At 38.3% G+C, this 27,876-nt stretch overlaps 1 protein-coding gene and 1 pseudogene across 4 annotated transcripts; both read left to right on the plus strand.

Annotated features, from left to right (window-relative positions):
- Positions 1-1,345: 1,345 nt before the first annotated feature.
- On the plus strand, positions 1,346-10,604 carry LOC131548115 (piggyBac transposable element-derived protein 4-like; annotated as a pseudogene).
- Positions 10,605-11,408: 804 nt separating this feature from the next.
- LOC131548114 (dual specificity protein phosphatase 26-like) lies at positions 11,409-27,787 on the plus strand. Of its 4 annotated transcripts, none has more exons than XM_058789134.1 (4): positions 11,409-11,757; positions 22,738-22,950; positions 23,227-23,438; positions 24,604-27,787. In XM_058789134.1, the coding sequence occupies exons 2-4, from the start codon at positions 22,772-22,774 to the stop codon at positions 24,804-24,806; spliced, it is 594 nt and encodes a 197-aa protein (XP_058645117.1). In that variant the 5' UTR covers positions 11,409-11,757; positions 22,738-22,771; the 3' UTR covers positions 24,807-27,787. The 4 variants fall into 4 exon arrangements, with proteins under 4 accessions (XP_058645117.1, XP_058645116.1, XP_058645115.1 ...); XM_058789133.1 differs by having other exon boundaries at positions 11,412-11,757; positions 20,633-22,950; XM_058789132.1 differs by lacking the exons at positions 22,738-22,950; positions 23,227-23,438; positions 24,604-27,787 and adding exons at positions 15,322-15,540; positions 17,424-19,302; positions 19,437-20,092 and having other exon boundaries at positions 11,442-11,757.
- Positions 27,788-27,876: the final 89 nt, after the last annotated feature.

Below are 27,876 nucleotides of genomic sequence, written 5' to 3' on the forward strand. Positions count from 1 at the left end.
GGAAGGTGTCAGTGGTCTGTGGTGGCCACTAGTGGTCAAATCTGATTATTGACAAAAATGTAAAAACAATTTTTGCATTGTCGCGTTCTTTTATGTATTAATGAATGAATTAATTTTCATTAAAGTTGAGAGACCTGAATAAATGTCGCATTTTTGCTATTCTGACCACAAGAGAGCTCACAGTGATTAAATATCGCAAATCAATTAATCAATCATTAACTAGCTGATGTTTCAACACTATTTCTGATAGTAACTTGTTGTCTGATAGTAATCTCCATGTTGATGACAATCTCATTATTACCTCAGTAGGCCTTTAACTGTATTCTGAACCTGTAACCTCTCTGCTGAAAAAAAAACAATAGAATCCTGCCCAAAACACAATAGAAAATGTAATGGTTATAATGGGAATTGTATTGTTTTAATGGAAACTATAATGGTGTCTACTGGTATGTGATGGATTCTATTGGTGGGATGTTAAATCCTTTTGGAAAAATGCCCAAAACACACTACAAAAAGGAATTTTGTAACGGTTTTACTGGAAAAAGCTAATGGTTTTATAATGGTATTTTAATGGAAACCATTGGGATTTCTCTGATGGTTTCTATTGGGCTTCTATTGTTTTTTTTTTTTAGCAGGGCTGTGGTTTTCGCATGCTGATACATTCCTCAACAATAATTAAAGGATTATCAAACAGTTATGTGTATGCATAGCTGTTTCATTTGTGCTTTATGCAGCTTATAATGGAATCCGATATTTAACATCCCAAATCATATTAAAAATAGCCCATGATTGCAATGCTCAAGTTAAATTGCAATATTGTCGCATGCATATTCACAATTTTCCTTATCTAACATCCGGGGAACCTCGAAATTATTCTTCAGACATGATTCAGTTGTGTGCAACATCTGTATGACTGTGTGCATGTGCATCACCAGAGGGCGCGTGCACTGGACATGAGGACTGTTGTACTGATCGATTGTAATATTATGGTCATATCGGCACCTAAACTCAAGGAGACAGTAGGTATAGATCTTGCAGTAATCAGCACATGGATGTTTCCGTCTGAATGCAGAGCTCGTGTTGCGTGCTAATCACATGCATGTGTGTTCCTCGCGCAGACCGAGAGCTTCTGCAATACACGGGAAGACCAGGAAACCCAAAGGAGTCCCTACAGGATTTGTGTCCAACACACAACATCGTGTAAGGTAAGATGTACACAAAGCTTGATTTGCATTAAATAAAAAAATAAATAAAAAAAGGCATGTTTGTTTACAATTTTATTCGAAATATGCGTTTCCAAACATACATTTCATAGTATTATTTTATACACATAAGAAAAGGATAAATTTGATATGTGCAAAGATCTGATGCACGTGTTGAAGAATCTTTCACATTCCAGCTTCTGCCATTTTGTTTATAACCCATCTATTCTGTTCGGTCATTTTAATCAGATAGGACTTCAGCAGATATAATATAATATATCTACATTTCCACAAGACCTGGTGACTTTTCCTACACTATAGCCACCTGACCACACAAATCCAAGTGACTGTGGTGTTTCCGGTCAGATTTGATCGACCATTGTTAAATAAATGGATAAATAAATAAATAAATCAAATGTCTGAGACGATAACAGAGCAATTATGAAAAAATTTGTCAAATAATATAAACCAATCATGCACAATAATGCAGAACAGCCGCAAACAAATGAATGAATGACACTATAACAGATTTTCTTTTCTTTTTGTCAATACTCAAACATTCAGATTGACATTAATTTTATTGGCCTGGCTTTAGAGTAGCTTTAGATGACATGCATAAAGCGACACAAACACAAATAAAAACATACAAGCACAAAATGCAACAAATGGCAAAGTTGATCCAGAGAACAAAGAGTTAAATAAGTTAATAAATAAATAGGTGGAAGAAATCGTGATACTATTGGCTCGTTTGATAATAAACAGATTCTGCGCAGAACCGTTCACAGGTTATCATCTCTGTAGGGGGCGGGGTTCATGTGACGACATGCTGATACGAGCCAAAATACTCTCGCGAGAGCAAGGCAACAGTTTATTTCAGATGTTCTAAAAAAAACAAATAAAAAAAACGATGATAATGGATTCGTTGACTACACAGGTAATCGCTCATTGGGTTAGAACAATGATCAAAATGTCAGTCTTTAAACTCCAAAGTGCGTTCCAATTGACAATGATGGCCCTCCTACTCGCGCGGGATATTCGTTGAAGTGGACTCCGATTATTTCAAACAAGCTCATTTGGACCGCCCTGGAATGTAATCAAAGGCAATGACGGTGTCATAACATAAATAAATATTGTAATTTATTTTACTTTCAAATTTAAATACATATACATTTGCAATTATTTATCTAGTAAATATAGTCAAAATGTATATGTTTAAACTATTAACAGATTGTAGTGGTCTCATCTCGCGCGCTTTTTTCCCCACACACAGCCTCCTTAGTTAACGCTCCTGAGGTAAAATAAAAAATGATAGAGCCTCAGCTGTTTCTCGCCGGTTTTACTTCGTTCAACCTATTCATACAATACAGTATGCAAATGTAACATTCATTGCTATTACCATTTATAAATACTCTAGTTTGTATAATAATAACATTTATTGCAACCCCTCCATTGCAGGCTCTTGAAAATAAGTTGAAAATACTCTTTCAACAGCTCTGAGGTGGGCAATGACAGTTAAGTGATTTTTCCCGTCCACTTCTTGTGTGAAGTGATGTATTGAAGTTCCCTTATTCCCTGTGCTGTTCGCAGTGCCCTTCGAACTGAACATGTTCACTCCCGGATTGGATTCACACTTAAGATGGTGGAATACCCTGTGAAGTCCACTTTGCAGTCCACTTAAGCCTCGTTCAGACTGTCAGCCCAAATCCGATTTTTGTGCAAACCCGACTGAAATCTGATCATATTTAGATAATCTGAACCGCAATGAACTGCATGAAATCCGATTTGTGCAAATTTGTTTCGAGTTGCATTCATATGTGGTTTGAAATCCTATTCAAATCGCATTCCTGGAAATCAGTTTCAATCTGACCGGTCAGATCGGATTTAGCGTAGCTTTTTCACATCCTCACGCTACGTAAAATGTCAAAAGTAAGACGTTTTTGTAGAAAACATATAAAAAACAAGCTTGTGCTGTTGTGAACCGCAAGTCAAGTGGAAAATACAATATACTGCTAGTTTGAAGTAGTTTTAAAAGCTTTAAGTTTGAAGGTTTTCAGTTTCATATTCTGGATGGTTGCTATGGTATTCTGGGTGGTTGCTAAGGTGTTGCTATGTGGTTGCTAGGGTATCCAGGGCAGATGCTAGGGTGTTGATATGTGGTGGCTAAATTACCTGAGATGGTTGATAGGGTGTTGCTATGTTGCTAGGATACACAGGGTGGTTGCTGGGGTGTTACTATGCAGTTGCTAGGGTATCCATTGCATTTGCTAGGGTGTTGATATGTGGTGGCTAAGGTATCCGAGATGGTTAATAGGGTGTTGCTATGGTACTAGGATACTCAGGGTGGTTGCTGGGGTGTTACTATGCTGTTGCTGAGGTACCTGAGATGGTTGCAGGAGTGTTGCTATGCGGTTGCTATGGTACATGGGGTGGTTGCTACGGTGTTGCTATGCAGTTGCTAAGGTACCCAGGGCTGTTGCTAGGGTGTTGCTATGCGGTTGCTATGGTACTCAGCATGGGTGCTAGGGTGTTACTAGCATGTTTATAACATGATTAGCATGTAATTAACATGTTGTTAACATGAATAGCATGTGACTAGCATGTTGTTAGCATGATTAACAAGTTACTAGCATGTTGCTAGCATGATTATTATGTAATTAACATATTAGCATGATTAACAGGTGACTAGCATGTTTTTAGCTTGATTAGCAAGTTACTGACAATTCTATTATGATTAGCAAGTTACTAGCATTTTGTTAACATGATTAGCAAGTAACTAGCATGTTTCTAGCATGATTAGCAAGTTAGTAGCATAATTCTATTATGATTAGCATGTTACTACCATGTTGTTAGCATGATTAGCATGTTACTAGCATGATTAGATAGATTTGAAATATTAGAGTGGAAGCTTAAATGAGTTTAAATGGGTTAGAAATAGTACATAGAAGGGAAGCTTAATGGAGTCTAAGTCTCACACCGAACGCTTTTTTTAGTTCTGAAAATGCGAGACGCGTTTTTTATATCATCGAATCAGCTGTCCTGTCAGTCTAATCAAAGGATTATAGCAGGAGCGCTCTAAAATGTTTGGGTTTTGCTGTTAATTAAACTGACATATTAGCAAAAACCTTAAAAAATACAGCTCCGGGTAACCCGCGACAGACACCAAAAGTTTCTCCTGCATCATTGCAGTCTCCGGACTTTCTAAGCAACTTTCATTACCACAACGGAAGGCCCGCCTCTCCTTTCATTCGATTGGACAATGGAAAAAACCGCAATGACGTGGGGCGCTTTTCCGCTCAGAGTTGCTTTTTTTTTCAACTTCAGACACTCAGATCGCTCCTGCAAAAACACGAGGCGCAGCAGGCGGGAAAACCACGAGGTGCCCGGGGCGCATAAACAGTGCGTAGAACGCTCACTGCCAACAGAAAACAGTTCAAAAGAGGCGCCTCTCACTGCAAAAAAAACGCGTTCGGTGTGATTGGGGCCTAATGGGCTTCAGTGTGTTTACATTTGAATATCTGACTGTTGGGAGTTTGAATAGCCTTGGCTCATTTGAACATTCTGTCAATGTAAGTCTAGGGAATTTTTCCCAGTTTTAATCGTCATTTTTAGGAAATCCGTAAGTCCAATCAGTCTGAAAATATAGAACAGCTAACTTCAGACCAGTCTGAAGGTCTGGGCCAAGTTTGGTGGTTGTAGCTTTAAAGCTCTAGGAGGAGATACTGACTGAATTTTGGCTCAGAAGAAGCAGCAGCTTATATAGCATTTCAGTAAATTGGCTTTTTCAAGCCAATTTAATAATCCAGCATGACGGCAACATGTTGTCATGTCGTAAGGTGGGGGGTCCCGCAAAATAGAAACATATAAATTGTTATTTATCTGTTGCACAAAAGCAAAAAGAACAATTAATATTAACATTAAAATGATGTACATGTACGAGCTAGGCAGAGTTTCTATTTATAACACGTAATTAAAGCGTCGCTCAACCATGCACGCAGCAACTCATGCTTGCTTTTCTGTTTAAAATTACAGTGGTTTGTGAATGTTGATGCTATAACTTAGGAGATGTTACAGAACCATTTCATGTAAATTTCTTCAATGTACTGAAAAAAATCTATATAGATTAATGTTGTGCAGGCGGGAGCAGAACAAAACATAAATGTCGCGGGCAGGAGCGGGACAAGATAATATATATTTCTGTGGGAGCAGGACAGAACCTTGCGGGAGCGGGAATTAAAAATCAGTCTCACGCAGGTCTCTAGTCTGAAGCTTGGTGCTGACGCGACCGTCATAGTGACAACAGCCAATCACATTACTTTTCTGGTGTTGCATGAATGAGATTGGCTAGCGTCTGCATTAAGGTTTTGCATAAGGCGATCTGATTGGCTGAGGCCTGCGTTGACGCTTGAAAAGTTTTCAACTTTTGCTGCGAGCAATGGCAGTGATGCGATGGACCCACAATTCAGTTCGATACCGCTTGTCATCACTCCATTCAAAGTAAACGAGAGGCGTTGATGCTGACCATAGACTGTAAAAAAGATGGACTACGCGTCTCCGCTTCCTTACACTATAGAAAAGTGAAGCGAATACATCTTAGTATGGCCGCTACCATCTTGAGTAAATGACGTAATTTGGAGCCTGAGTCTGCGAAGTAGAGTCGTGAGGTGGAGCCGCGGAATCAAACTCCCGCCCAAACTCCCGCAGACTCAATCAACCATAACGACATGCCCCGTTTTTATAGCATCAAATTACTAGCTAAAATCAAACGTATCACAAAAACGAACGATTGAACATATATCAGCGTGATAACAACTACCTTAAATGACCAAAACCATATTTCGGAAAATTGTATTGGAAGTGTAATTTATTTTTTTACTGTAAAGTGTAATTTCATTTTTGACTGAAGTCCCATTTGTTTACATGGAGAGGGCGAGGTTTATGACCTGTACTGCACCCAGCCACCAGGGGGCGATCAAAGAGCCCGCAGCTTCACTTTTAAGGACGCATGAGACACCCGATGCTGACGCCCCGTGTGAATGTACTGTATTTCTGTTATTGTTGTTTTTAGCGTAGGCAGTCAGTTATTCAAATCAGATTCGGTTTCCAGATATGCACAAAATTTGATTTGGGCTGACTGTCTGAACTAGGCTTTATGGTCGAATGGAAGGATGGAATGGTCAATTGAGCCAAGACAAAAAAAATCTAATCTAAACAGACAAACAGATGCCCTTTGATCTGCCTTTAATCTGCCTTTAATCATTACAGAATTTGTCTCTATTAAACTAAAAATATTTAAAAACCATCCTCTTTATGTGCAGTGAAGAACAACAAGTTTGACTACTTTAATGAGTACATTTCGTAGGCTTCCATTATTCATTATTTTCATTGCCAGCTAATGATATCTGCTAAACCTAACCATCACGCAAACCTGTGCCCATTACTAGATTTAAAGATGTAGTTTATTTATGAGCTTTTAATATTAGAGGACATTTGACCCTATCAAGTGTAACAAATAAAATTATAAATGTGACTTCCCTGAACCTTGCTTGCAGTTCATTCTGTAGCTGTACAATGAAGAGACGATTTAGTGATGTGGAGTCCCCGGTTCATTTTTACGAGTTCAGTGAAGAGGAAAGAGATGCAGCCCTGCATACGACAAGTGATGGAGGAATAGAAGATGAAAGAGAGGTGATCTTACATACAACAAGTGATGGAGGGATGGAAAAGGAATTAGACACAACCCTACATATGGCAAGGGATAAATGGATGAAAGAGGAAAGCGACACGACCCTAGGAAAGAGACGCAGCCCTGCATACGACAAGTCATGGAGGGATGGAAGATAAAAGGGACACAATCCTTCAAACTACAAGTGATAGAGGGATGGAAAAGGAAAGAGACATGACCCTACATACAACAAATGATGGAGGAAAGGAAAAGGAAATAGACTCAACCCTACATATGACAAGTGATGGAGGGAAGAAAAAGGAAATAGACGCAAGCCTATGTATGACAAATGATGAAGGGATGGAAGAGGAAATAGACACAACTCTACGTAAGACAAATGATGGAGGGATGGAAGAAGAAACAGATGCGACCCTACATACAACAAGTGATGGAGGGATGGAAAAGAAAATAGATGAAACCCTACATATGACAAGTGATGGAGAAATGGAAGAGGAAACAGATGCGACCCTACATGAGACAAGTACTGAATGCATAGAAGAGGAAAGGGGTCTGGAAGGAGAAGCTGAGCTGGAAACGGAGCTCTCTGATGAAGCATCTGAAACAGAGGACAATACAGAGTTCAACCCAGACTACCACTCTACTGATGGAGAAGAGTCAGAGGAAGAGTCAGAGGTCACTGCTGACACAGAGACGGCTTACCAGTCCAAAAATGGAAACATAGCGTGGACTTCAAAAACTCCTCCTCAGAGACAACGAGGCAGATTCCCAGCTCATCGTATTATCAAAATGACCCCTGGACCAACCAGGTTGGCATGTGCCAATGCTGAAGACATTAAATCAACATTTGAATTGTTTTTCCCAGATGATATTAAACAGATTTTGATTGAAATGACCAATTTAGAGGGGAAACGTGTGTTTGGTGCTGCCTGGAAGAACCTGGACTGGACAGACTTACAAGCCTATATTGGTCTGTTGTTTCTGGCAGGTGTGTATCGATCCCATCATGAGGCCATGGATTGCTTATGGCACGGTATAATATGCTTTTATAAAAAAGATGAAGAGCTGGACCAAAAGAAAAGTGACAAACTGGCACCAGTAAGGAACATCTGGGATAAATGGGTCCAACGCCTGCCACTCTTATACAATCCAGGCCCAAACGTCACTGTGGACGAGTGCCTGGTCCGTTTCAGAGGACACTGTCCCTTCAAACAATATATGCCGAGTAAACCGGGCAAGTATGGAATTAAAATCTGGGCGGCATGCGATGCCAGATCAAGCTACGCGTGGAACCTGCAGATCTACACTGGCAAAGCTGCCCATGGCAAGTCAGAAGAGAACCAGGGAATGCGAGTGGTCCTGGACATGACAGACGGTCTAGAAGGACACACCATCACGTGTGACAACTTCTTCACCTCGTATGCCCTCGGCCAGGAGCTGCTCCGGAGGAAAATTAGCATGATTGGAACCGTCATATCAAACAATCCTGAGCTCCCACCTGCACTCCTGTCAATGAAGAACAGGGCCCGATTATCATCCATGTTCGCCTTCACTGATACGCACACTCTTGTGTCCTACTGTCCAAGAAAAAATTAAAATGTGCTTTTGATGAGCACTTTCCACAGAGATGACAAAGTAAGCGACAAAGATCAAAAGAAGCCAGAGATAATCCTAGACTACAACCACACCAAAGGAGGAGTTGACAACCTTGACAAGGTATTTTGCTACTTTGTATTATTTAGACATTTTCTGCATGAAGTGAAATTGAACCATATCTATTTTTAAATGCTAATTATAGATCTTTTTTCCTTATCGATATTCTATTACAATCGAACATACGTCACAATATGTAAGAAAAGGTCTGTCGCTACTTCTGTTTCTTTGCGATTTTAAAGCCTGGTTTCACAGACAGGGTTTAGACTAAACCAAGATTAGGCCATAGTTCAATAAGGACATTTACATAATTTTTTTATAAACATGCCTTAGAAAAAAACATTACTGGTGTGCATCTTGAGATAAAACAATGGCACTGATATATTTTAAGATCAGTCAGTGGAAGGGGAGACACTGCAGGCAAAAGCACTGTTTTTTCATGCACCTGTCAAGTTTGAGATTTTGGCCTTTTTGGTTTTTCATAAAGTGTTTTTTCAGACTAGTGGAAAAAAAACATCCCAAAGACACTGTTAAGTGTTTCTTTTATAGCACTTTATCTATTTGTGTCAATAGATTTCAATTAAAATACATATTTTTAAAGGCCGTTTTCTCCTACACTGAGCCATAAATCTCCACTTCAGTAGCACTTACACACACCAAACTTTACAGTTTTATTCCTGTCTATATCCTGAATGTTTTCACAGAGGGACTTGTTTATATATAATTTGCTTGATTATATACAACATTTTATTCCCCAGACAATTGTGAAAATATGTTGTTTTCTGTCTAAGTGTTTTCTGAATTATGGAGTGACAAAAATGAGATTCCCAAAAATCCCTCTGTAAAAAGATTTGACTCTAATATGTCCAAAAATTAAACAAGAATTTTGAAACTGACTTTATCCAGTGTTCAGATTTTTGTACTACAAATGTATTTAAATTATATTTCATTAAATAATGCCTTATTTGCATATTTAAACATGACATTTTAGAAAACTTGGAATAAAAAAAAGAAATTTGAAATTATCAATGTAATTAATCAACTGGGTAAGTAAGGCGATAACTATTAGTTAGTTTTTTACCCTGTTCACCTAGTGTCTCGCCTTAAGTTGAAACAGCTCAGACTTACATTTTAGTCTTGGACTAGGCTTAAGCCTTGTCTGTGAAACCGGGGGAGAAGAACAAATGGCATAAATAAAGTGAATTGAATTGTCAGCTGGTGAGCTAAAACAATGCTAAGATCATGTGTTTGATTGCCAGGGAAAGCAGTAACTGATAAAATGTAAATGTATACCTTGAATACAGTGTCACTTTGGATGAAAGCATCTGCCAGATGCACACCATGTAAATGTTCTGCTTGTCATTTTACTTTCAGCTTGTTGCCACTTACACCTGCCAAAGGAAGACAATTCGTTGGCCCATGGTGATTTTCTTCAACATGTTGGACGTCTCTGCCTACAATGCATTTATATTGTGGACGGAGATAAATCCTTCATGGCACAAAGGGAAAAACATTAAAAGGAGGCTCTTCCTGGAAGAACTAGGGGACGCTCTGGTGGCTCCCCTCATGAAAAGACGGCATTACGTTCCCCGCTCGCCAGCCTCTCAGAATATGGTGATGGAAGCACAAGCATGCTCTTCGAGAAAAAGAGCCATCCCTCCACTAGCCTCCAAATCTAAGGTGATGGAAGCAAGAGCATGCTCTTCTACAGCCAAAAAACCTTGCTCCTCCCCAGTATCGAGCCCCAGCAAGAGGAAAAGGTGTCAGGTCTGTGAGTCAAAGAAGAGCACAAAAACTAGTATGATGTGCAGTCAGTGTAACATGTACATTTGCAGGTCACATGCTATTGTAACTTCTTACTGCTACGCATGCAAGAAGGTTTAAACAAGACTTCGTCATGGCTTATGCACTGTTTGTTACAGTTTTTTATAGTAGTTGTTTTCCTGCTGTTCTCTTTACAAACTTGTTAGCCATTGAAAAATGTTTATTGCTTTTTTCCATTATATTTTTATTAGTTTACTTCATTAGAGTTACTGAATATCGATGTTTCATGTTTTAAATAAATTAAAGGCTACAAAATAATGTGCACTCTGTCTTTTCATTTTCACACTAAGTGTTAACATAATGTGGCATCACTGGAGAAAAAAGACACCTCAAAAGAAGTGGTTTTAAAAATGGTAACTGACAAATATTAGTGTTTCTAAATAAGTCTATCTAATACATATCCAAAATTCATAACGTTTTTCTAAATATTAAGTTTGTTGGAACTTTGGGTTACAGTAAACAGAGACCATCATGTGTGGACCACTACCTCCACCTACTGGTTATAATTATGTCAAGCCATTATCATGCAGGTGCTTCAAATGCATATATATTTTCACTTATACTTATACAGTTTCCATATGCATGGGGACTGAGGAACTACAATCTTTATGATTTTTATTTTATTATTATTATTCATTCAAATTTAAAATATAAGTGTAAAATATTTTATCTTTTAGTTTTACTATTTTTGTTTTCTATTTCAGCTGGTACTTCTATATGCATTTCAGCCATGTTTCTGACAGTAACACGTCTCATAGTAAACTGTAGGTACATGTGCACAGGTTTGCACACTGTATTATGAACATGCAGTTTGTGGCATGCTGATACAATCTTCAATAATTAAAATATTATAAAGCAGTTATTTGTATGCATACATGTTTCATTTGCGCCTTATTCAGAGATGTGTGTATTTGAATCCAATATTCAACCGCTTCAGTTTACATTAAAAATAATAATAATAGCCGTGACGGTATTTTAAAGTGTCAGTTATTGCTTGAAATATTGTCGTGTGCATATTCACAAATTCCCTCATCGAACATTCGGGGAATGTCGAAAATATGCTTCAGATATGATTCCGTTTTGTGTGCAACATCTGCATGACTGTGTGCATGTGCATCACCAGAGGGCGCGTGCACTGGACGTGAGGACTGCTGTACTGATCCTCCACAATAACACGGATGTATCAGTACCATTGAACTCGAGTAGACAATAGACCGTAGATTTTGCAGAAACCAACACATGGATGTTTCCGTCTGAATGCAGAGCTCGTGTTGCGTGCTAATCACATGCATGTGTGTTCCTCGCGCAGACCGAGTGCTTCTGCAATACACGGGAAGACCAGGAAACCCAAAGGAGTCCCTACAGGATTTGTGTCCAACACGAAACGCCTTGTGTAAGGTAAGATGCACACAAAGCTTGATTTGAATTCATCACAGACGTTTATTGTTCAGTAGGCGATTTTCGAATGTCATGATGCGTTTAATCGTTTTACACAAAGAAAATACATCTGATATACTTATTTGCAAAGACCTTTTCACATTCCAGCTGCTGCCATTTTGTTTGTATTAACCCTCCCGGTTCCGTTTGGTCACTGTAAGCAGATACAACTTCCCAGGGTTTCCCTCATAAGAGCTGCACAAGGCCTGGTGACTTTTAACCGTTTAAATGCATACACATTTTTAGCCTTCTCGGTGGAATGCAACAAATCGTAAACAAATTGTCAAATAAAGTCGACCAGTCAGGCAAAATGCAGAGTACAAACAAAGAAATGAATGACGGTATTACACAGCAACAGGGCATTTATATTAAATGTTGTACAAAAAAAAAAAAAAAGATTGGCCCAACTTAAAAGCAGCTTAATGTTGTCATATATCCGATTTGCAGTGATGTCATGTTGATGTGTGTTAAGTAAATGTACTGCAAGGCACCCACAGTTTTGAAACCAGCTGAGCAAACTAAAAGCACAACGGGAATCGCTCATTGGCTTAGAACAATCGTGACGTTTGGTTAATGTCTAAAAGGTGTGTTCAGCTTTGTTTGCGGCTTAAAGGGATACTCCACCCCAAAATGAAAATTTTGTCATTAATCACTTACCTCCATGTCGTTCCAAACCCGTAAAAGCTTTGTTTGTCTTCAGAGCACAATTTAAGATATTTTGGATGGAAACCGGGAGGCTTGTGAGTCACTGTCCCAAGTAAATACCACTATCAAGGCCCAGAAAAGTATGAAAGACATCGACAAAATAGTCCTTCTGCCGTCAGTGGTTCAACTGTAATTGGCAGTCAATGGGACAATCACAAGCCTCCCGGTTTTCATCCAAAATATCTTAAATTGTGCTCTGAAGACAAACAAAGCTTTTACGGGTTTGGAACGACATGGAGGTAAGTGATTAATGACAAAATTGTCATTTTGGGGTGGAGTATCCCTTTAATTTAACCGATCAGCAAGATTTGCCAGAAGGTGCTGCTCAGCCAATGGGTGGTGCGTGACGTCCCTAACCCTAATTTATCTGTAAACATAGCTAGATCAAGCTCCACCCATTAGGTCCATATAGGTGGAACTGGATTAGGTCAAGCTCCACCCATTTGACCTATTTGGCTCTGCAGTGAGCACCACTTGAGATTTGCTGCTTGCTTGTGTGGTGTTTGCATACTATATTAGGTGAAGTGGATTAGATGCAATATTTGTCCTATACATAAATGCTAAACACTTCTCATTTAGTACTTGATGTACTGTTTAATACAGTGCCTGTATGTACAAGAATAAAGCCAATTAAGTGGTTGACACAACGTCTCCGTTGTCTCAAGTCGGACAGTAATTCTAACCAGTATGCACTCCTTCAGGTTAGATGCTAAACAGTTTGCAAAGTCAAACACACCTAACCATTTATCTCTAATTTATATTTCAAAATCTGTTTAATTATGTGTGAGGAGGGCTACATAATGAAATTAACTATTTTTCGTGCTAACTATTAGCACATCATTAGATTTAAAGGGATAGTTCACCCAAAATTGAAAATTCTGTCATTAATTACTCACCCTCATGTCGTTCAAAACCCATAAGACCTTTGTTCATCTTCAGAACACAATTTGAGATAATTTTGATGAAATCCGAGAGCTCTCTGACCCTCCATAGACGGCAAGGGTACTACCACGGTCAAGGCACAAACATGTAGTAAGGACATTGTTAAAATAGTCCATGTGACATAGGGCTGCACGATATCGTTTCAGCTTCGATATCACGATGTGCACATCCGTGATCGTCACATCGCAGGATGTGCGATTTATTTATTTTTTTTTAGTATACTGATCATTATATTTATACTGATCATTTTCGCAACAGCTGTCGCATCACGCCACCCCGTGCTGTCTACACTGGACGCGACAAAGCAACCGTTGCAAATCCTTTGAACTTTGTGTCGCTCTCGTCTGGTGTAGACAAGGTGAGAGCCACGCAGATGCACTTGAACACTGAATTCCGTTCACTTCCACATCTATTTGTGCCTGAGCGATATGGAAAAAATATAATATCACAATTTTTTTTTTTTTTTTTTTTAATATCACGATTTTATCACGATTCTTTGTCATGTTGGTTTTACTATTTTGCAAGTTGTCTGAGCATTACAGCCAAACTAATTTCCCTATTATAAAGACAAAGCCTTTCAAGGTAACAAAAAAAAAAGTGGCAGATATTTATGTCAAAGTGGGCAAAGATAAAAATCTTTGTTCTTATTTTTAAATGACAAAAGATACACATTACAACTACACATAATATACAAATAAAACAAACAGTGCTTTATTTTCAGGTACAATAGGTGTATTTGGCAGGAACATTCAAGAAAATGAATGAACAAATATAAAAACAAAACACTATATAGACTGATTCCTAAAGCAACTGTATTAAAGTTCTTCAGTCAAGAGCAGTGAGTGATTTTTCTCTTTGTGTTTTGTTGTTTTACTAACGTTAAAGGAATATTTCACCCAAAAATAAAAATTGTCATCTGTCTGTCAATTCTGTCATAGTGTTATTTTTATACCACCATTTACTCAAAAGTTGTCTTAAACCTGAATGAGTTTCTTTCTTCTTCTGAACATAAATGCTATTTTGAGGAACGTGGGAAACAAAACAGTTGCTGGTCCACAGTGACTTCCATAGTATTTTTTTTTCCTACTATCAAATTGTGGACCAGCAACTGTTTGGTTACCTACATTCTTCAAAATATCTTCTTTTGTGTTCATTACAAGAAAGAAATTAATACAGGTTTGGGACAATAAGTGAGTAAATAATGACAAATTTAATTTTAGTGTGAACTATCCCTTTAATGACAGATTAAATTACATGGTTCAGTACGGCTCACTTTTGGGGGGTTTTCCACTGGGTACAGTACCTAGTACTTTTTTTAGTACCACCTCGGCCGAGCTTCCAAGCGAACCGTACCGTTACCAAAACGGGATGTGTAAACTCTGCTCATCACTGATTGGCCAGAATTAAAAAGTTTTTCAGGAGTCACGGCAGTAGAGGTGACACGACTATAATGACACGTGAATAATCCCGCCCACTCTAAAGCGGTACTAAACTGCAGTGGAAACGCGAACCGAGCCGAACTAAGCCGTGCCGTTCTGTTCTGAGCCGAGCCGTGTCGTATCACACAGTGGAAAAGCGCCAATAGAGAAAAATCACTTTTGTAGCTTTAACACAGATTAATTAGATTTAATGTATACAGTGAAGACTATGCAGTGTTATTTTACATTTGATAGTACCCTTGCCATCTATGGAGGGTCAGAGAGCTCTCGGATTTCATCAGAAATATCTTAAATTGTGTTCCGAAGTTGAACGAAGGTCTTATGGGTTTGGAACAACATGAGGGTGAGAGAATGGAAGAATTTTCATTTTTGGGTGAACTATCCCTTTAAAGCTGCAGTCCGTAAGTTTTGCCTCTTTCTCGCCATCTCTGTTTGAAAGCCTGGAATTGCAGCCGCTTGCGGAATTATCTTGCTTGCGTGGGATGTGCTCTGGCATGGCTCCAGCGCGGATGAATCTAATGTTTTGAGGTGAATGTGTGGCAGTCAGTCACCGCACCGATGAGGATGTTTACTGTACTTCACAATCACAGATTCTAGCCTACGTCTTGGGATATATGACCCAAATAAGAATTTTCACCGTATATTGTCATCTGACCAAGTAAGTAACAAGTCTGCTACGTTTGTTCTGACCAATTGAAGAAAAAAGCATTACAATAAATTGCGCTACCAATGGTGATTATAGGGGTCATATGACGTTGCTAAAAAGAACATTATTTTGTGTATTTGTTGTAATGCAATGTGTTTATGCAGGTTTAAGGTTAAAAAAACACATTATTTTCCACATACTGTACATTATTGTTGCTTCTCTATGCCCCACCTTTCTGAAACGCATCGATTTTTACAAAGCTCATCGTTCTGAGAAGCGAGGCGTGCTCTGATTGGCCAGCTATCCAGTGCGTTGTGATTGGCCGAATACCTCAAGCGTGAGATGGAAATGTTATGCCCCTTACCGTATTGTGATGCCGTGTCCCGGCGCGACGAGACAAAAAGAATAAAACCCATTATAAACGAGGCATTTGTTGCATCCAGTGGGGACATAATTACTGATTATAATGACTTCTACTGTCTTTTGACGCATCGCGTTGTGTTGCGTTGCGTTGCATCGCGTAAACATTACCATGTCTGCATTTGTGATCAGAGAAAGACAGTGCACTACTCTACACTGCTCAAAACTCATGCTTGAATAGTTAGAAGCATCAGACTGTCCTTGCAAAGTTGGAATTGCCCCGCTTTATAGAAACAGCCTTTGTGCACAGCCAGCATTGTAGGCTAACGTTATTCTTCCAGGTTCAGGAAATAGTCCTCCGTAAAATGCGCTGCACACACTCTAATATTTGGGTTGAACCGTTCTGGAACAGTGTTGTAAATACAACTTAACCACTGGTTTCTAGTTGTGTCCTCTTTTGGAAGCACAAAGTAAGTACTTTCACTTTCACAACGAAACACAGCATCTCCAGGACATGGCTCCGGCGGCAGCAACAATACTACAGTGAGAATAAAAGTTATGCCTTCTTTCATTGCGTGTACGTTTGGGCGGTGTTTTGCAAATCTTCCCACATCGTGACGTAGACATGTGGGGGCGTGTTTAAATGAGCCGTTTTAGGGGGGAGTGGCAGAGTCTTAACACTCCAAAGAGAAAGGAAAACTTGAAATCGCATCATATGACCCCTTTAAATCTAACGATCGGTTAGCTCATATCACATCAAACTGTGCAAATTATTATTATTGTTATACTTTATTCTCAAATTATTAATGTGAACAACATCAGCATTGTTTGACTGAGTATAGTGTATAGTAGGCCTATAGTATAGTCTAATCTAATTGTCACGCCATTCGAATTTCAAATTAAGAAATTCTTTTAACCCAAAAAGCAAATTATGCTCCCTTCGAACTGGTTTTCTTTAAAATTCAAATCTTGTGTAATCCAAGGCTGTCTGTAATCAGAAGTACATTTAAAAATGGAATATAATTTAATTTCATGTGTAATTAAAACATGTTTCATAAACACATAATACTTTCTGGATTACAATCCGCCATCAAAATGATACATTTAATTATTCTAGCTGCTGTGAGAAAAGGCTATAAACGATCTGTTACCTGCAGGATCCTCACGTGCGACAGCCTAGTAGCCAGGACAACTTCCTTATGTTTACAGGCATACCATGCTCGAATTTCCCACGAAAACCTACCTGTTCCACTAAAATTAGAAAACATTATTATGAGCTAACCGTTGTGAATCGGCTAAAGTAAGGTGATAGTTTTAAACACTGGCTGGTTATGTACTTGCTCAAATATTGATTTCGGATAATTTTTAACCAAAAAAAAAGTTACGGATTGCAGCTTTAAAGAAAAGCATAATCTGGCCCATTTATGAACTTTTAATTTTCATAGTAAGGACAGCAAAATGTCCTCCCAAAGTGGTTTTAAATACATGTTTTACTGTAAGGTTATAAATGTGGCTTCCTTGGACCTTGCTTGCAGTTCATTCTGAAGCTGCACAATGGAGAGACGGTCTAATGTTACGAAGAACCTGGCTCTACTATTTGAGTTTAGTGATGAAGAAAGCGACGTGACCCCACAAATGACAAGTGATGGAGTTATGAAAGAGGAAAGAGACACAACCCTACATACGACAAGTGATAAAGTGATGGAAGAGGAAAGAGACATGACTCTTCATAAAACGAGTGATGGAGAGATGAAAGTGGAAAGAAATGTCACCCTACATATGACATGTGATGAAGAGATGGTAGAGGTAACAGATAGGACTATGAGTTATGGAGGGATGAACGTAGAAAGGGATGTAACCCTACATGCAACAAGTGATAGAATTGTGAAAGAGGAAGGAGACACAGCCCTACATACAACAACTGATGGAGGGATGAAAGTGGAAAGACACGTAACCCAACATATGACAACAGATGGAGGAATAGAAGGGGAAAGAGATGTAAACCTACATACAACAAGTGATGAAGGGATGGAAGAGGAAAGAGACTCGACTATACAAACTACAAGTGATAGAGGGATGGAAGAGGAAAGAGACGTGGCCCAGAAAATGACAAGTGATGGCAGCATGGAAGAGAAAAAATATGCGACCCTACGTACGATAAGTGCTGAATGGATAGAAGAGGAAGCGGATCTGGATGGAGAAGCTGAGCTGGAGACGGAGCTCTCTGATGAAGCATCTGAAACAGAGGACAATACGGAGTTTGACCAAGACCACCACTCTACTGATGGAGAAGAGTCAGAGAAAGAGTCAGAGGTCACTGCTAACACAGAGACGGCTTACCAGTCCAAAAACGGAAACATATCGTGGACTTCAAAAACTCATTGGAGACCACAAGAGAGATTACAAGCTCATCGTATCTTCAAGAAGTCCACTGGGCCAACCAGGTTGGCATGTGCCAATGCTGATGACATAAGATCAACATTTGAATTGTTTTTCCCAAATAATATTAAACAGATTTTGATTGAAATGACCAATTTAGAGGGGATACATGTGTTTGGTGCTGCCTGGAAGAACCTGGACTGGACAGACTTACAGGCCTATATTGGTCTGTTGTTTCTGGCAGGTGTGTATCGATCCCATCATGAGGCCATGGATTGCTTATGGCACGCTGAGTCAGGAAGGCCAATTTTTCGTGCTACCATGTCACAGAAAAGTTTTAAGAGTTTGTCAAGGGTCTTGTGCTTTTACAACAAGGACAAAAGGCGTAGCCAACAGAAAAAAGACAAGCTGGCACCAGTAAGGAACATCTGGGATAAATGGGTCCAACGCCTGCCACTCTTATACAATCCAGGCCCAAACGTCACTGTGGACGAGTGCCTGGTCCGTTTCAGAGGTCGCTGTCCCTTCAAACAATATATGCCGAGTAAACCGGGCAAGTATGGAATTAAAATCTGGGCGGCATGCGATGCCAGATCAAGCTACGCGTGGAACCTGCAGATCTACACTGGCAAAGCTGCCCATGGCAAGTCAGAAGAGAACCAGGGAATGCGAGTGGTCCTGGACATGACAGACGGTCTAGAAGGACACACCATCACGTGTGACAACTTCTTCACCTCGTATGCCCTCGGCCAGGAGCTGCTCCGGAGGAAAATGAGCATGATTGGAACCGTCATATCAAACAATCCTGAGCTCCCACCTGCACTCCTGTCAATGAAGAACAGGGCCCGATTATCATCCATGTTTGCCTTCACTGATACGCACACTCTTGTGTCCTACTGTCCAAGAAAAAATAAAAATGTGCTTTTGATGAGCACTTTCCACAGAGATGACAAAGTAAGCGACAAAGATCAAAAGAAGCCAGAGATAATCCTAGACTACAACCACACCAAAGGAGGAGTTGACAACCTTGACAAGGTATTTTGCTACTTTGCATTATTTATTCGTTTTTATTCAAGGCCAAATGCCACATATAAAGTGAAATGAAATGTCAGCTGATAAGCTAAAGCTTTGGTGTTGTGTGTGTGTGTGTGTGTGTGTTTTGTTTCCAGCTTGTTGCCACTTACACCTGCCAAAGGAAGACCTCACGTTGGCCCATGGTGATTTTCTTCAACATGTTGGATGTCTCTGCCTACAATGCATTTGTGCTTTGGATGGAAATAAATCATTCATGGAACAAAGGGAAGAAATATAGAAGGAGGCTCTTTCTGGAAGAGCTAGGGAAAGCTCTGGTGGCTCCTCTCATGAAAAGACGGGAAAATGTTCCCCGCACTCCAGCCTCTAAGAGTTTGGTGAAGAAAGCACAAGCAAGCTCTTTGCCAGCCGAAGACGCTTACCTCTCACCAGTAACCCCAGCCAAGAGGAAAAGGTGTGAGGTCTGTGACCGAAAGAAGGACACAAAAACAAGTTTGACGTGCAGTGAGTGTAACATATACATTTGCGGGTCACACGCTGTTATAACTGCTCACTGCCAAGCATGCAAGGACAAGATTTAAACAAGATTTAACCACTGCTTATGTACTGTTTGTTACTTGGGTTTACTGTATGACTAATTCTTTTCTTTTTGTTTTCTTTACTGACTTGTTTACCATTGCAAAATGTGTAATCTGTTTATTGCCCCTTGTTTTGTTGACTTTTTTAAAATGAGTTTACTGCATTAGAGTTACTGAAAATTCATGTTTTAAATAAATGAAAGGCTACAAAATTATGTATACTCAAGTCTTTTCATTGTAATACTCTTTGTAAGCATAATGTGGCATCACTGCAAAAACGGACACTTCAAAAGTGGATTTAAAAATGACAATCTTCAACAAATATTCGTTTTTCTAGGTAAGTATATCCTAAGTATATTTCCTAAATTAAAACTTGTATCTAGAAATTCACTTTAGAGCATTGGGTTAATGAAATCATAGACCAACATGTGAAACACTAACGCCACCTACTGGTTATAATTGTCATTTCATGTCATTGTCATGACAGCAGATGTTCAAAAATCATACATGATATTTACCTGATTTTTCAGAATGAAGTGTATGGTCTTACTGCGGTAAAAGTAATATAAAACGTGTTTGTTTTATATGAAAATGATGGTGTAACTTATGTTTTTCAATTTATATTTTTAAATATTAATATATTTTTATATTATTAAATATTTTTAAATAAATTTAGTCCTATTAAATTAAGTTAGTAGTTAAGTTATTTACTCACCCTGGTGTTGTTGTAATGTCATATGACCTTTCTGTTTCAGACCACAAAAGGATAAATGTAAAAAAAACTGTCCTGCTAGCGCTCCTCTGTAATGGTAGTTAACAATGACCAACTTCAGACCTTAAAATTAAAAGGGCGCATTATTGTGCCATCCCAAAGAGGCACGAAATCGCTTTCACGGACTTTTACATTAAATGTTCCCTCCTGGTGGATCCGAGCAGCTAAGTCCTTATCCATCTTCATAAATCGGCTAAAAACACATCTCTTCCATCTTTATTTGACCCTCTAACTCTAGCACTCTCTATTCTAGTTCTATTCTTTTCATTTACTAACTGCTTGTTTTCTTTTTTTATTTATTATACAATTAACAAAAAACAAAAAAGGCCTCTAACACTAGCTTGCTTTATTCTTTTTCTATTCTTTCTGTTTTCTTTTTATTTATTATATGTGACCCTGGACCACAAAACCAGTCTTAAGTGTCAATTTTTTCGAAATTGAGATTTATACATCAACTGAAAGCTGAATAAATAAGCTTTCCATTGATGTATGGTTTGTTAGGATCGGACAATATTTGGCTGAGATACAACTATTTGAATATTTGGAATCTGAGGGTGCAAAAATATTAAAATATTGAGAAAATTGCCTTTAAAGTTGTCCAAATGAAGTCCTTAGCAATGCATATTACTAATCAAAAATGAAGTTTTGATATATTTACGGTAAGAAATTTACAAAATATCTTCATGGAACATGATCTTTACTTAATATCCTTATGATTTTTGGCATTAAAAAAAAATCAATAATTTTGACCCATACAATGTATTTTTGGCTATTGCTACAAATACACCCCAGCGACTTAAGACTGGTTTTGTCGTCCAGGGTCACATATAATTGCTATGTGTACTGTGTTAGGCTAATTGAGACTTGTCATAGCACTTGCATATCATTGCTCTTTTGTTGATTTTGATTGCTTCCATTATCCTTATTTGTAAGTCGCTTTGGATACAAGTGTCTGCTAAATGACTAAATGTAAAATAAGATTCAAAACTCACAGAATGATCACATATGACTTGTGCCATTGTGTGGTTATTTTGCAATAAATGTAAAAATGAAAACTAACCTAATGAGAAATGTACTTGTAATTCATTGAAAATTACTTACATTGATAAACAGTGTTGGGGAAAGTTACTTTTAAAAAGTAATGCATTACAATACTCCCTAAAATGTTACTCCCTAAAAATGTAACTAACTGCGTTATTTAGATACTTTATATAAAACGTGAAGTGTTACATTACTTTTGAGTTACTTTTTAAATCTGGGCAGGGCTTGCTTTTTGTTTTAATATATAAAAGATCTTCTTTTATAAATGTAAAAGCCCTTTCACAACAAAAATGAAATGAAAATGCCTCCGGCTGAAGGAAATGTAAATTCATGTCTGTACATTAGAGGATGCAGCTCGAGCAAATTGCATGAAGAATATGATGCAGGAGAAGAAAGTTCAACACTATTCAGCGATAACAAAAATGAAACAAATGTGTCATTTTTGCTTATTAGTATGGTTGAATTGGATCATCGAAGGTCAGTAGCAAAGACATTGGTTAATAAAATAGGTTTAAATACATAAATGATATCTGTCTTGTATAACATTTAATTCTATAATAGTCTGAGTTCGCATTTGACTTTTTATTTATTTTGAGGAATACTGAATCTGTTTTTGTGCAGGTGAGATGAATAAATGCATGTTGACATTTAGTCTAGAACTACAGTAACATGTTCACAGCGCACACAACACCTCTGCACTTACACCCGATTTCTCTCAACAAGAGCTGCAAGTCAATACATGGGAAATAAAGTAACTTACTTATTTGAAAAAGTAACTCCGATATTTCCCTCTAAATTAAAGAGTAAAGCGTTACTTTAATAGTTGCTTAGAAAAAGTAATTTGTTTACATAATTGTATTACTTGCAATGCGTTACCCCCAACACTCTTGATAATGTAAATATATAAAATAGAATTGTATTGGTTTTTGATAGTATAAGCAATGATTATTTGTTTAACCTGAAATGTTACAACATTTTTAATTTTGGGGTGAACTGTTCCTTTAATTTTTTTTTTAACTGTTCCTTTTATTTTGTATACATTTTCAGTGTTATTTTATAACTCCACTGAAGGCCAGTCCAGATGGCTTTCATGTCCAGACTGTCCCGGTCACGGAGTAATTCCAGATCTCCCAGCAGAAAGGACTCGGAGAAAGGCTCTCCTGTACTAACTGTTGCTGAACTTGAGCGTCTGTTGTACACTGGGAAAACCGCCTGTAATCATGCAGATGAAGTGTGGCCAAGACTCTACATAGGTGACCAGTGAGTAGCCCATGAATATCTGCAGTTTTGGCCATATAGGATGCTGAACACAAGATTGTGCTTTAGTTGCTCATACAAAAAACTAGTATTGAATTTTTCAACAACAACAAAAAAAGGATATGTAACATCATTGATCATAAAATGCCTTGCTTTGAATAATGCATTTAACAAAGCAAATAGCAGTAAAAGAGTGACATTTTATCCTGTTTAGATAGGTAAACTAGAAATTGGCAGTAAATTTTGTACCGTGTACAAATTTCTCACTTAAATTTGCAGAGAAATTGCCGCAAACCGCAAAGAACTGGTCAAGCTCGGGATCACGCACATCCTGAACTGTGCTCAGAGCAAATGGAGAGGTGGTGCGGAGTATTATGCTGGCATGAACATCACGTATCACGGCATTGAAGCCCACGACTCGCCCTCTTTCGACATGAGTGTCAACTTCTACCCAGCAGCCGAGTTCATTCACAGAGCCCTTAGTACCAGAGGTCAGTTCATAAGGGGCCTTTTTCTTTCAACCTGAAGTTTCTCAGTCTTATTCAAATCAAAAGCAAAAGGGGTTTTACATGTTATTGTGATGCTATATAGTGCATTATTTCCCACTCACTTTTTCATCAGCATTGGTTCCGGAAGTATTTTTTCCATTTCTTTTTCTTTTAAAAATTCAAAGGTACAAGACTGTATTTAACAGCTTTAGTGAAGGAAAGGACTACAATCCCATGAAGCACTGTAAATGACAATCGAATTAAAAAACGACTGTGAAATATAAAATTAGTTATTTGTCAGTTGTTAATTATATCTATAGAAACAATGGCCCTCATTCATGAAATATATGAGTAAATTCTGAGTAATTTGTGCGCAAAACGGACCTTGCTGAAAACTCTCCTTCGTAAACTTCCAAATTTGATAGTTAAACGTGTGTAAATTAATGAATTCCAATCATTCGTAAATAGGGCGCTCGTGCACGCTCATTCACAATTAGCAGGAATCCAGGAATGCAGTGGAATATTCTGGTCTACTTTCTCAGGTTTGGCTCCAGTATATTGCATAAATGCAAAAAAGATTAATAGGCCATATTCCTAACAATAAATATTCAATAACGTGTGTCCATCAAAGCGTTTTTAGCCACCTGAAAAATGTTGGGCGCTCTTCTTTCCAGCTGAGACGCTTTGGTTGCTATGATTTGAAATATCCACGGCAGTAACGTATTACTAGTATCTCATTTTGAAGAATATTACTGAATATAAAAATGAAGTAACCAGCAATATTATCTTCTCTATTGTTGTTCAGTGATGATTGGTCGGTGTAATATCTGTCCCGCCCCTCCTCTGTTGATTGGACGGCTGGGTAAAAGTAACAGTAACATTTACAGGTGTACATTTCTTTCGTACCAATTAACATTTTGAAAGTACAAAAAAAAAAAAAGATTTAGGCTACATAAAAGTGTGCATATGAATGTGGTCCAAAAATCCACAAAGACCACAAGTAAAAATTCTTCTGTTTCTCAATTCTTTTCTAATCCATGGTTTTAATCACAAATTAAATTATCAGTATAATAAGTTGAGCAAAAGTTGGAAAATGTACATGAACTCTTTGTACTTCACTGTTTTTGTCATTCATATGAACATATTGACACAGTGACTTGTTTTGCAGGAACAGTTCTTGTGCATTGTGCCATCGGGCTGAGCAGATCTGCTACGCTGGTTCTGGCCTACCTCATGATTCGTCAGAACATGACGTTAGTGGAGGCCATCAAGACCGTGAAGGACCACCGTGGCGTCACGCCAAACCGCGGTTTCCTACGGCAGCTCAGCGGTCTGGATAGCATACTGCGCGCCAGCCGCAATGCAACATAAAGCCACTGGTAGCATCTGAATTTCAACTGTTCTGGCCCAGGCCTTGACCTAATGTGTTTGTATTGCAGTAAATGAGAGCAGAGTGTCTTTACATACAGTGAGTTTATTCCAGCTGTCCTCCTGCGGTCAGTAGAAATGCCTTATTACATCAGGACCTCTAGAAATGTGCGTAATGCCTTATTCACTGTTAAATGTTCACATCTGTTCATGTGACTACCCACTGAAATGTTGCTGTTGCTTGCTCTGAATTAATCACCACAGAGAATGACACAAGTGTTTTATTTAAAAGGGGCCATTCACACAAAACACGTTTTTGTGTTTAAAATGCAAGTTTAATTAGAACAACACAAGGTGTAGACGAGTTTAGAACAGTCTGTCATGTGCATGACGCTGAAAAGAATAGACATGTCCATTTTTACAGAGAAAAATTAAGGCAAAGCAGCGCAGTGGAATGCAAAAAACCCCCAAAAAACATTGTGAATGGCTCCGAGCCTGGTTTATGCTCGCCGCAAATTCACTTCGTTGTGCATGACAAAAATTAGGTCATCGCACCACTGGCATACAGTTCAAAATTAAACTGGACAGGCAGAATGTGCTAGGATGAGATTCTAATGTGATATAGATTTTCCAGACTAATTATTAGGCTATTTTCTGGAAACAAATATGGAAAACAAAAACTTCTGCCATCTTGAACAGATTTTAAGCAAGCACCTGTTGCTTACTGCTCATACTTAAGATTTGAAGACAAAATATAACCACATTAGTATAAAAAAAATTTGACCACCTGTCCACCTTATTTTTCCTTTGGGCGCGGCCATTTGTCAAGTTTATGGGTCTGGCTTCCAGTTGCATCGCATCCAGCTTTTTTAGCTGTACAAAACAGCTTGTTTTGCTGCCTGATATTGCAAATTGGTGTGTCTTAACATATGTGACCCTGGACCACAAAACCAGTCTTAAGTCGCTGGGGTATATTTGTAGCAATAGCCAAAAATACATTGTATGGGTCAAAATTATCGATTTTTCTTTTATGCCAAAAATCATTAGGATATTAAGTAAAGATCATGTTCCATGAAGATATTTTGTAAATTTCTTACCATAAATGTATCAAAACTTAATTTTTGATTAGTAATATGCATTGCTAAGAACTTCATTTGGGCAACTTTAAAGGCGATTTTCTCAATATTTAGATTTTTTTTTTTGCACCCTCAGATTCCAGATTTTCAAATAGTTGTATCTCAGCCAAATATTGTCCGATCCTAACAAACCATACATCAATGGAAAGATTATTTATTCAACTTTCGGATGATGTATAAATCTCAATTCCGAAAAATTGACACTTAAGACTGGTTTTGTCGTCCAGGGTCACATATTATTTTAATGTATTATCTTAATTATGAACAGACTGGTTTGTAGTGCACGTTGTTATTCTTCTCGTTGTTTTCCTATAGCGGATAATGAACCTGAAGTCTCGCCCTTACTTCCGCGTTGAAGAAGGTGGATAACAATATTGAGTAGCGGAATAGAAAAATGCAACGTCCAGAAACACGTTTTTAAACGTTGACCTTAATTTTTAGAAGCCCTTGTCACGCGACAGACTCCGCAAAAGGCGCAAGCGCAACGATGGAAAAGCAGTGCAGTAGAATGCAAAAACGTGTCACACAGAATGCTTTTTTAATGTTTAGAAATGCCAGGTGTGGTGTAGTGGAATAGGGGGGAAATGCACGTTTCATAGAAGTTTTAGTGCTGATATTTAGAACGCTGTCATGTGCGAGAGACTCTGCAAACGCAGCCGTCAAAAATAGCGCATGTTTACAAAAATGAATGTAAAAGCAGCGCATGTTTTTACAACCCGTGTCATGCGCGAGATGCTATAAAACAGCGATGGCAGCGGTCAAACACGTTTACACGCACACGTTTACATAATGCTACAGGAAAAACAGCACCATGGAATGCAAAAACGCGTTCTGTGTGAACAATCCATTAGCAACTGCCACAGACCCACATCAATCCCTTAAAAAAATATAGTGACCGCATAGAATTGGCTTTGCAACCACTCAGAGCACTTTAGTAACCACCTAGACAGCAATGTCTTAGCAACTGCCAACAGCACCTAGAACAATGTACCACATAATACTACCATATAGTGACCATCCAGAACACTCTAACATCACCCAAATATTTTGGTGACCAGGTTGTCACTGGAAGCACCGCTCTTATATCATCCAGAAGATGCAATTTTTCACACAAATTCAAAAATTTCCTATGATGCAGTGTTATAATATTATGAAAATGTATGATCCATCGGTTTTGCATTTCAATTTAGATAATGTAGCTGGTCACATTCATTACAGTGAATCAGATCATGTCATATGACACTGAGCTCTAGTGTACACCAGACTATATGCAAATTGCAGTCAGTCTTGTTACACATTAACTTATCATTGACTTGTGCTTTGTATAAATACTAAAGATGTCATGTGAAGTATTCTACATGTTTCAAGTTGTCTATTTTAACTTGTTTTGTAAGGTATTGTAATATAGAGTAGCTACTGTACAAGAAGTGTGGTCTTCTTGTACTTACAAATCCAGCAAATCCTCAAGTGCAGTACAATGTACCGACTGTAGCTGTATGAATTGCATTGTGCTAGTATTATTGTCATTTCTGTACGTTTGTATTATTGGGGACAGCTGTTTATTGTATTTGTGTATGTGTTCGTCGTCGTTACATCTAACAAATATTCACTGCAACAGCTGGAGCTGAACTACTGCCGGGACTGCAAATCCCTTCCACTTTATGTGGATCTAAACTACACACCAGTTTGTGTCTTAGGAACAAGTGTTGATCGCTCAGAGATTAAACTTGTTTTGGACCAAATTTCTGAGTTTTGAGCGGGAGCATGCAGCCGGAGACAAAATTTTGAAACATTGTTATTTTATTTATAATGTACGTGAAATCTAATAAACATTATTTCATTTTCCAAGTTGCTTTTGTGCTTGATCTGGAAATGTCTGTTCATGCATAGCTGTTTAAATTGTATTTCCAGCAAAACAGTTTGCATTTCAATTATTT

This window comes from Onychostoma macrolepis, chromosome 10, assembly GCF_012432095.1.
Source record: "Onychostoma macrolepis isolate SWU-2019 chromosome 10, ASM1243209v1, whole genome shotgun sequence".
In the NCBI taxonomy this organism is placed as follows: domain Eukaryota; kingdom Metazoa; phylum Chordata; class Actinopteri; order Cypriniformes; family Cyprinidae; genus Onychostoma; species Onychostoma macrolepis.